This window comes from Montipora foliosa, chromosome 7 (genome assembly GCF_036669935.1).
Source record: "Montipora foliosa isolate CH-2021 chromosome 7, ASM3666993v2, whole genome shotgun sequence".
Taxonomy (NCBI): domain Eukaryota; kingdom Metazoa; phylum Cnidaria; class Anthozoa; order Scleractinia; family Acroporidae; genus Montipora; species Montipora foliosa.
Genome location: NC_090875.1, coordinates 32365558 through 32377109, shown reverse-complemented (window position 1 = coordinate 32377109; position 11552 = coordinate 32365558). Strand labels below are relative to the sequence as shown.

The window sequence follows — 11552 nt, the reverse complement described above, 5'->3', positions numbered from 1 at the left end:
GACCTTTATTTCCATTTCTCCTACCTTTCGATCACAAGGTTCACAGCAATTGAATATCATTATAAAGGTAAGAGAGTGATTTTACTTGACCCGTGAAATATATAGTGGAATATTACACGCTATTTGTGGCTAAAAGCCCCTATCACATGGTGTATACAAGATCGAGGATGAAAAAAACTGACACACAATAATGACACAACTAAAGAGATAAATTATACAATAGTTATTGTAATACTTTTTTTCGTTCATTAGTCTAAACGTCAGAAATTTAAACAAAAAGTTGGTTTTCGTGTAAATCGTCTGAGTAACAGAAAAACAATAGGTCTAATTAGGAGGTAGTGTTACACAATAACTATTATTCTCTGTTTCACGGGTCAAGTAAAATCACTCTATACTTACTAAAGCTACCATACTGCTTCTGCGGAATGATTCCACAGTACATTTCTTTTGATATCAAACATATTATTAAGTAAAAAGGGTACATACTTGCTTATGTACACTACAATATATATATACGAAACAGTTTTTTTTTAAACGCTGAGAGCTACAACGTTATATTTACAATTAGTTGCTGTCTCGTAAGCAGTTATTACGAAAATGTTGAATATAAATGCTAAAAGCGTTCTTAAAGGTGAACTGCATTATTTCCTTAATCAAATCAAAGCTTGAAGAAAACTACTCGCTTAAAATCGAACACTTTAATCAGTCATGGCTCACTTCATGATAACTACCCCGGAACTCAACGGGCAATCTAACAGGCCAATTTCGATATATTAAAATTCAGTCCTAAACAAAAGACATCATCTCAAGGCTCTGGGGAATAAATAGGAGGATTTGTATGAGTTTATTCCCCGGGGCCACGATATAATGCTTTTTGTTTAGGACTGAATTTTAATATATTGAAAGTGGACTATTCATGCTGCCAAAATTCATCTTTTCTTACAAGTAGATTTCTTAGAAGATGAATTTCAATGGAAACAAAAAACAAAAACAAACAAACAACAACAAAAATAGTTATACCTCTGTTCCCTTTAAAAGGAATCAATCTCCGGTACAAAGCGGCACAATATTCATTATACGTGAAACGCTTCAAAAATACAGATTTACAGTTCAACAAATTACAAGCAAATCAGATAGTAAAAAGGGTCCATGAAAGCTGAAATTAAGCTTCCTTTACATAATAGATTGGTGTTACTTGGCTTTTAGCAAGTGTCTGCTCAGCGTTAATCAAATATTTGAATGCGAAAATTCCAAACGTCAGACACAACAATTTGGCCATTACTGAGGAGTGCTACTGATAATGGATACTGAAACTCTCCTATGTTGCTGCCCTCTTTTCCAAACTTACCAACAAACTTACCATTCAGTTCAAAGACTTGAACTCTATTATTAACTGAATCACAGACAAGTACATGTCCTGATTTAGTCACTGACAAACAACCGGAATAACCGAACTCTCCATTCCCCGTCCCTCTTGTGCCAAACTGATACTGATAGTCCCCCTCCCGGGTGAATACTTTCACACTGTTATCACCACCGTCTGACACAATGAGATAATCACCAGATTGAACACAATGAAGAGGAGAACTAAGAGAACTGGGTCCTCCAATCTTTGTTAGAAACGACTGAACACAATGAAGAGGAGAACTAATAGAACTGGGTCCACCTATCTTTGTTAGAAACTTTCCATCAGGGGAAAAGATCTTAATGAATTTGTTACGGGAATCAGCAACAATAATGTTGCCGTTGGAATCCAATGATAAACCACAAGGATTCTTGAGCTGGCTATCAAGGCTTCCTTCCCCACCAAACATACTTATGTACCTCCCCTCCTCATTAAAAATTTGTATTCGATGGTTGTCGGTGTCTGCAACATAAATATTCCTATCTTTACCAAAAACTATTCCTGTAGGGCATTGAAACTGTCCCTTGTCGCTACCCTGACGACCAAAGGATCTCAGAAAATTGCCCTTGCAGTCAAATATCTGCACCTTGTGCTCGGAAGTGACTGCAATTTCATCCCTAGAATTTACTGCTAACCCCCAAGGACAATCAAACATTCCATCATTCGAGCCATGTTTTCCAAAAGATAAGACGGGTTTGACATTGAAAGATTGAATTACAACACAGAAAGGGCTACCGCAAATATGTTGCCCGTTTACCTTAACTGAAAAATTATATTTACCTTTAAATGTAGGAGAATAGCTGATTTTGTAGGTCCCGTCTTTGTTATCTTTAACAAAAAATATGGTTTTGCTTTCCTGCCCTCGCTCGTCTCTCAAGTCTAGCGTTACAGTGTCATTCTTGTTATGACATTGTCTTGTCGCCGCGTTTCTTGTCGTTAAATTGAATTGAGCTTCACGCCCAACAGTCCCTTCAAAAAGTCCTTTGCCTTCGGCAACAGATTCCTTTGCATCAGTTGCGCTGCGAAATTTCAAAAGGCCAATGCCTCGGCTGTTGATTGTCTCGAGGATCTTGCTATTTTCCACGAAAACTAATTCAAACAGGCTTTTAGGGTCGCTCTCGACTGGCTCTACTTGACCTACCCGTTCTAGAATGGTTTTCAATGGTTTCTTTAGCTGAACCACTTCGGCGTCTGTGCTTTGTGTTAAAAGTTTCTCAGCTTTTTTAAGCGCTGATTCGATCTGCTTCATTTCCTGCTGAATCGCTGTTTTTTTGGTCGTTAGATTCTCCAGCGATTTCTTGGTTTCGTTTTCCACTGCTGCCTTGATATTTTGCCTGTCCTCTTGAAGTCTTCTAATTAAATTATCAACAAAAATATCGACGTCTCTTAGCATGTCTTCGCCTCGTTGAACAAGCTGAGCGTAGTCCTCGTCAATTTGAGTGACAAGTTTCATTTTTGCTTTCAAGGTTTTTTTTGGCGTTTCCGTTAGACCTGCTAACTCGATCTTTTGAGCTTCAACTTCCTCTTGGATTAATGTCACTTTATGTCCGGCGTGATCCAAGGTGACACAAGTTTGACAAATTGAGTTTTCGGGACAAATTTTGCAAAAGAACCTCACCTGTTCTTTCTCATGCCCCTTCCTTGAGCAAAACACGGGTCGTTTCACTACTACCTCATAGTCTTTTTCTTGAAAATCTTTCACGTACAGCACGCGGTGTTCTTTGTAGCCTCGCATGATGTTGTGCCCAATCAAACACTCATCACAATAAAACTTGCAACACTCGAAGCAATAAGAGGTTTTAGAGCTTTTCTTGTCGCAGTTTCCGCATGTTACTTGAGTCTTGTCAGATTCTTTAATAGCTAGGGCATCGACGAAGCCGCTGAGAAAAAAGCTTGTGGGAAGATCTTTCAAATCACCGCTTGCGGGAACTCTACAACGGACTTGGCATTTCGGACATCTCAGATCAACTTGACCACCACTTGCTCGATGCCAGTTGATCAAACAGTTCAGACAGAAACTGTGCAAACATGGAAGGTATCTTGGGTCTCTAAGGATTTGTTGACACACCGGACACGAGGCTTCTTCGCGAAGATTGAAGAGCAACTTTGGGATATCCATGTTGCTAATCTTTACTCTTTCACGAACTGAGTGCTTTTGACTATGACATTCCAAGTGTTGTGATTCTATGTTTAGCTTTTCTTGGAATCAGGTGACCAGTAGCCAATCATTGCGACGTGTTTTAAAAGTCTGTTGATTGTTTCTCTGATTCTCAGTAATTTCTCGGAATTTGGCTTATATGCAGCCCAGCGAGCTTTGAATATAACACAATTAAAACGATTAAGGGAGGGCAAATAGGTGAAGTTCATTTGTGAGGTATTGTAGACTGAGATCATGGAGCTTCTTTCAATCTGCAAACCAGAGAACTGGTATAAACTAACCCCGCTGTCACATTCGCGCCATAGAACCTTGCACCCGATTCGCGCGGAGAGTGTCGGGCATCACCCGTCAAAATGATACACAAATTACCGGGCATCACCCGTTGTAGTACGTACTATAGTACGCTGCTTATAGTGCTTAGTATTGTATAGTGCGCACTACAGTATGTACACAGTACGTACTATTTCGGCTTGATAGCACGATTTCCTCATTATTCGCTTTTAATATATCAACTGCATGCAATTCCTCCGTAATCCATCGTCGAATGGTGCAAGGGGAATTTTTGTTTTCTTATTTCTAAAGCTGAGCTAATGGACGGTAAGTGTTTAGTTTTGCTCTAATATTTTCTTTCGTGCTGAGACAGTCGATCTCGGCCTTTTAACTCAACTCTGTCTACTGCCTTGTAAATTATTATAGTACGAAGTTAATTTTGTTGCAGGCGTAATAGACCGTAAAACGATTTAATTAAAAAAGAGGTTCAAGTGAGGTATCATCATGATGAGAACACTTCTTCAAGCAAGAGAGATTCGCTGCAGCCAAGCAACGATCGATGAATTCGATGAAAATGAACACGAGGGTCGTAGAGATGCTCACGTAGTTACAAGTGAACATTCTGATGATGCAGAGGCTGCAAGGAGTTGAAGTTATGCCAACGTTCGATCTGGAACGAGGGTTCGTTTTGTCCAAGCAACGGGTGTCATTTTTGTGAAACCGATCAACTTCAGGGCAAATGCTATTTTGAGAATCTTGCGTCATGTCGACGCATAGTAAAGTTAACATATTTTCGTGTCAAAAGTGGTACTCATAACCTTTATCAAGGCTTTATATGGTTCACAATAATATCGGTATGCATTGTTCCTTCTGATCCAGATTGATTGACTGATGGCACCATCTACATGTACGTCATTCTTGCAGTAATATTGAGGTCAATAATTATTATACCTTAGTATAAATACACAGGTGATTATACAAAATCGAACGCTCTCATTGGCTCGCTATCTCGGATTATCAGCCGATAATCACCTCGACGGACAAAATCGCTGCCAGTAGTCGTTTTGCCACTGTAAGTGAAGATGATTTCACATTGAAATGTTTTTTTTTTCTCTTTTTTGAAATAATCGCCTGTGTATTTATACCAATAATCACTGAGCCTGAGGCGAATAATTGTTAAATAATTAACAATAATTATTCACTGACACTGAGGTGAATAATTGTTGTAGTGATAACCACACCAGCTGAATAAAAAGTGTATCAAAAAACTCCATTGTTTTTGTAAATTATGTGGTTGGAAATTTTAAATCTTGCGTGCCAGAATCCATTTGTTTTCACCTCAGCTACTCAGGGTTAAATAGGACTTGGCTAGTCACCTCCGAGTCAGGCAATCAGCGCTTGTGGAGAACACTATTCACTTTTGTGGTATATATACTAATTAACAAGCCGAATCAGAGGTGGCTAGTGGTGGATATTACCTTGCTGCTAAATATCAACCACTAGCCACCAACTCTACAGGTGAATAGTTGTTAAATTACTTTATACTAAAACAGTGTGATAATATAACACGAAAAGATGATTTTAACTAATAATTTATTATTATTTATTCCTGCAACAATAACAATCTTTTTGGGGGCAAATCCTGGGCCAGTTACTCAGAGATGAATAGCAAAACCTATTCTTTGTTTGAGTAACCAATCAGAGCATGCCTTCAATGCTATCCACTGTGTTAATATATACTAATACAGAATATTGGGCAAATGTATTCAACTCCAATTATTGGAGTACAAGAAAACAAACAGGAGCATGAGAATCATTGTGTGATGCATTAAACCAACCAGAAAAGTTATGAGTACAAAATTAAAGAAAGAACGTCTAATTTTAGAGCTGAGGCTGAACGTTCTTATAAATTTTTGCGTTGTGAGGCTGAAAATGTTCTTAAGATGTTCTTAAATTTACGTGGTGTAGCTTTTCAAGAAATCAATGCAGGCATGACCAGGAAACCTATCAAAGTGCTTGCTTTGATGGTGTTGAAGTTTAATATTTTGTAACGATAATTTATATATGAGAACTGCTGACATTATTATAAACTGAGATGTGTATCATGCAATAAGAAAACTATCATTATGTCATACAAAATATACCCTTAAGTATTTGGGTTAATTTAAATTTCTTTACCATTATTTTATGCTTTCATTTACAAATGTAAAACACTTGCCTTATCACCTCCAAGTTAGGCAATCAGCGCAAGTGGAGATCACTATTCAGTTTCGTGTTATATACTAATTAACAAGCCAAAGTGGACGTGGCAGTTTTAGTATATGCTAATACAGAATATTGGGCAAATTAATGATGTCACACCTTGCCACTTAATGAATAGCTGCAAAATGTTGTACAAAGTTGTAAGGGTAAAAAAAGAAGCTTTCTTTCCGATATGGAAGTGTCTTAATAACAACTTTACAAATAATTTTACAAATTTTGGAATTTCAGAAAACCATGCAAAAGTAATAATTATTTTCTTTATGTAAGTTAATTGCATGAGGTTGCATCGGTGTATTCTGTAATTTGAGGGCAAATTACCCAAATAAATCACTATGATAGGACAATGTAACTTCATAGTTGTTTATGCATATAATTATATACATATATTATTCTTGAATGTATCCTACAGTTACATGATAGTAGATAACTTTATTGATCATTATTTATCCATAAACCTGTTTGTGCACGTGATGCATCACTGCAACTCACAAAAAAAAAAAAAAAAAAAAAACTCTCATGGTAGTTTCAGTACAATTCTACCACTGCGAGCCCTATTTTTGCTAGCTACTAGGACAGGTCAGCACTTATCATTCTTTTGTAGGAAAGTAAATGAGTTTATATTAATAACTTCAATTCAAATAAGGAGAGATTTTTATAGTTCTTTGATTATTTGGAGTTGATATGATTTGACTTTAGATGCCCCCTATTTAGATGATAATTATTGTTATTCTTGGCTAATAGTATTTTTTTTTTGGTTTTTTGCATATATATATACATATATGTTTCCATTTAGGCACTGTACTTTTAATAAGGAATCTCTGTATTCTGTACATACTGACCTAATTACTCAGATATCACTGTTCATCTCTGTATTTTATTCATTTTATTTTAATCATGTGTGTAATTGTATTGAGTAAATAAATAATAAATTTGCACAGTCAAACAGCAGACCTCTGATTAACTTCTTTTGTTTGTCCACCAGCACTTGTATATTTCACATAATTGTAGTCAGTGTTTGTAGAGATTGGTTAAAAATTACCACCCACAAGTATACTTAATACCTTTTCAGGCCTACCCACAACAGCTGTCGGTCTTAGAATTCTAATATGCGCTCCGTTTTCTTCTCAGAGGGTGGAGCCTTCCCCTGAGGTGCTACAGAGTAACCAGTGGTATCACGGGAACCGCAATCTGATTCTGCAACACCTTTTGGGGGTTAGGGGGACCATACTCAAAACCAGGGGGAGTTATGGCCAAAAAACATGTCTTTCTCACTTATGCAGGGCCTTCCCTGGGCATGCTAGAGACTAACCAATGGCATCACCAGATGCGAAATCAAGTTCTGCAACACCTTTTTGGGGTTAGGGGGCCCATAGTCAAAACCGGGGGGAGATATCCTCGAAAAACCTGTTTTTCTCATTTATGCAGGGCCTTCCCCTGAGGTGCTAGAGAGTAACCAATGGTATCACAGGATGTGCCATCCAATTCTGCAACAACTTCTGGGGGTTAGGAGGGTCCAGCTCAAAACTGGTGGGAGATATCCTCAAAAAACATGCTTTTCTCTCTTATGCAGGGCCTTCCATGGGCGTGCTAGAGAGTAACCAATGGTATCACGGGATGCGCCATCCAATTCTGCAACGACTTCTGGGGGTTAGGGGGGCCCAGCTCAAAACCGGGCGGAGTTACGGCCAAAAAAACCCAAAATAGGCTTTTTGGGAACAAGTTCCCCGGGATTTGGAATTGGGCCAATCCAAGTGCAGCGCAAGAGAGGTCTCGGGGGGGGGGGGGGGGGGGGGCGCGTCCGATGGGCACCGAGTCGAGTCCGGGGGGGGGGGGGGGGGCCCTTTGGTGTGGAAATGGGGGTCTTGTCGGGCCTCTGGCGTCCGTGGGTCGATTCGGCCCGGGTCGAAACTAGGGCGAAAAGTTGTTGGGCTACGTGACCTAGGCGCATGGGCAGTGCGGTCCCAAGGGAATAAAACGTAGGAATGTTATCGACAAAAAACCGTCCACAGGGCAACCAAGGTGACACAGGATATCCAAACTCTGTCACGTGATAGATCTCATCAAGACGATTCCAACGAGGTATGGCACGACGGGATATCTACTATAGAACCGGAGATACGTTTTGGACGCGATCTGGCCTTGAAGATCCAGTACACCTAAAGAGGGCTTGAGGCCCTTCAAAAGTGGACCAGAGCAGTGGTGACCAATTTTGAGGGTCGGATAAGAGCTACGAAGCTGAAATTTGGCACACACCTGCGCTTGGCCTAGGAGGTAACGCTGACGGAAAATGGGGGGAAACGGTCAAAACCGGGGGGAGTTATGGCCCTTCCCTGGGCGTGCTAGAGACTAACCAATACCACCAGCAGATGCGCCATCCGATTCTGCAACAACTTCACGGGCTTAGGGGGCCCATCTCAAAACTGGGAGGAGTTATGGCGCAAAAACCACTTTTTCTCTCTTATGCAGGGCCTTCCCTGGGCTTGCTGGAAACTGACCGATACCACCGGCAGATGCGCCGTGCGATTCTGCAACTACATCTGGGGGTTAGGTCGTGCCAGCTCAAAACCGGGGGGAGTCATGGCCCAAAGACCACTCGGGCCTGGCCAGCACGGAGGCAGACCGATGGCACCAGCATATGCGCCTGCTCATTCTGCATCTATCTGTCCCGGTCGGGGGGTTCGCCTCGGTCCTCACCGACGGAGACTTGCAAAAAAAAAGGCCCCTCCCCCGCCCCTAGGTGAAGGGCGGAGGAGGGGCCATCCAAGATGCGGACTTGACTCCCGCATCTTTGATGCGGAAACGGGCCACTCTTTTCCGCATCTTTGATGCGGACTCGTCTCCCGCATCTTTGATGCCGACTCCACTCCCTCATCGCATCTTCCATGCATGACAAGGGGGTAACTATTAGACTTGTCAAAAAAAAAATGGATTTTTCCAAGTCCTCCACCATGACCCGACAAGGAGTCTTTGCTGGACTTGTCAAAAAAATATGAAAAGATCGATCTTAAAACAAAGGTTGAATCTCAGATGATCGTAGCGACAGGCTACTCTACAACGTACACTACCCCGTTTTCTTTTAAGTCGTCTGCAAAGGATCTCTGTCCTACCAGCGTAAAACTTCCTTGTACCTCGATCTCGAGCCTCGATCCGAAATACGCCAGAAAACCAGTAAAAACGCTCTGATTTCAGTTTTATGCTCATTCCTCAGTGAGAGAACTTAAAAGAATGCAAATTTGACCAAATTATATTTTCGATTTCTCCCACAAATTTGCCCGTCATAAAACTGCCCGGTGAATAACGTACTATAGTACGTGACTACCGCCATAGCGCTCCAGTAAATGTGCTTTTACGATCCGAAATACGCCAGAAAACCGCTAAAAACGCTCTGATTTCAATTTTATGCTCATTTCTCAGTAATGGAACTTAAAAGAATGCCAATTTGACCAAATTATATTTTCGATTTCTCCCACAAATTTGCCCGTCATAAAACTGCCCGGTGAATAACGTACTATAGTACGCGACTACCGCCATAGCGCTCCAATAAATGTGCTTTTACGATCCGAAATACGCCAGAAAACCGCTAAAAACGCTCTGATTTCAATTTTATGCTCATTTCTCAGTAAGGGAACTTAAAAGAATACCAATTTGACCAAATTATATTTTCGATTTCTCCCACAAATTTGCCCGTCAAAAAACTGCCCGGTGAATAACGTACTATAGTACGCGACTACCGCCATAGCGCTCCAATAAATATGCTTTTACGATCCGAAATACGCCAGAAAAACGCTAAAAACGCTCTGATTTCAATTTTATGCACATTTCTCAGTAAGGGAACTTAAAAGAATATCAATTTGACCAAATTATATTTTCGATCTCTCCCACAAATTTGCCCGTCATAAAACTGCCCGGTGAATAACGTACTATAGTACGCGACTACCGCCATAGCGCTCCAATAAATGTGCTTTTAGGATCCGAAATACGCCAGAAAACCGCTAAAAGCGCTCTGATTTCATTTTTATGCTCATTTCTCAGTAACGGAACTTAAAAGAATATCAATTTGACCAAATTATATTTTCGATTTCTCCCACAAATTTGCCCGTCAAAAAACTGCCCTGTGAATAACGTACTATAGTACGCGACTCCCGCAGCTATAACGATCCAATAACTGTGCTTTTACGATCCGAAATACAACAGAGAACCGCTGAAAACACTCTGATTTCAATTTTATTCCTATTTCTTAGTAATAGAACTGAAAAGAATGATAATTTGGCGAAATTTAATTATCGATTTCTCGCACAAATTTGTTCGTCGTAACTCGGCTTGGGGCTAAATACCCTGATATATTAGCGAATTCTGACCTGAAACTGAGAGCTAAAAACGCTGCAAGCTGGGCTCCGTGAAACATTTTAGGATATTAGAATGCAAATGTCATTCATTCTTTACTCTCCGATTTTCTCTTCGCTCGATAGGCCGCCATTATTATCATATTTCCTGTACTATAGTACGTACTATAGCGTAATTTGGTGCACTTTCAGCGGGTATCACCCATAGGGGTTGTGCGAATCGGGTGAACCTTGCTTGCTTGGGCAATATTTGGTTTAGCTATCACATTCCAAGGTCGTCACAGGTGTGACCGACGAAGCATGGCGTTGCTTGCTTGCTTAAAAAAGAGGCGGAGTTGCCGAAAACTTCACAGGATCCGCAGCCCAGCTTAAGAGCGCTCTGCAGTGCTCTTGAACTGTGCTGTAGGTAAACAATTCACGAAAGCTGACCATTAAGGAAGAGGATCGTAATTTGACGGCTTGATCTTTCGTAACGAAGTTTTGATTAAAGGTGTACCTGTGAATCATTTGTCTTCGAATATGTTCAGGACCCCTTCGCCTTATGACGCTTCCAGTTCATCGCCCATTCTGTACAAGCAAAGCAAGCTACCAATTCTTAACTTATCCACCGCCGATTAATTGCGCCACCTTCTACGTCTCGGCCACTGAAATTCGTCGAAGGTTTTGCTCAAAACGTTTCTTGTAATCCTGCTCAGGCAACTGTTACAGGAAAAGTTGAACGGTTAGACGAAAGAGGTTCGCCTTCCTCATCAGCAGAAACGATTGAAACTAGTCTGGGAAAGAGTTCATCCATTTCAACGAACGCGTGACTCGAACCGAAGTGCAATGTGACCACGTCGTGCTTGCTTAAAACTCTAGCCCCTGGTACTGATTGCTTGACTAACGTCTGAAGCAAGCATGCTTGAGGATAGCCTTAAGCGCGAATGTGATAAGGAACAAATATTTCGATATTCTTATTGCTGCGAAGCCTTAGCGAGGCAGCAACACTATTCTGACTGACCGTGTGGGGCCTGGGCGCTTTATAATCTGTGATCTCTCTCGATCCGATTTTTATTGGGTTGTCGTATGGCAATCCCAGTCGGAAAATTGGTAGATTTTCCGTTTTATTTTTTTT

The 11552-nt window shown here is 40.7% G+C and overlaps 1 protein-coding gene across 1 annotated transcript in view; it reads right to left on the bottom strand.

The window, feature by feature from the left end:
* Positions 1-11347, bottom strand: part of LOC138011836 (E3 ubiquitin-protein ligase TRIM71-like) — a 12458-nt gene extending 1111 nt beyond the window's left edge. The window contains exons 1-2 of the mRNA XM_068859058.1: positions 10669-11347; positions 1-3871 (exon numbers count right to left, since the gene is read on the bottom strand). The exon at positions 1-3871 is cut by the window's left edge and continues 1111 nt beyond it. Coding sequence (XP_068715159.1) covers positions 1224-3524 — 2301 coding nt within the window. The 5' untranslated portion in view covers positions 3525-3871; positions 10669-11347 and the 3' untranslated portion in view covers positions 1-1223. The remainder of the gene's footprint in view (positions 3872-10668) is intronic.
* Positions 11348-11552: the final 205 nt, after the last annotated feature.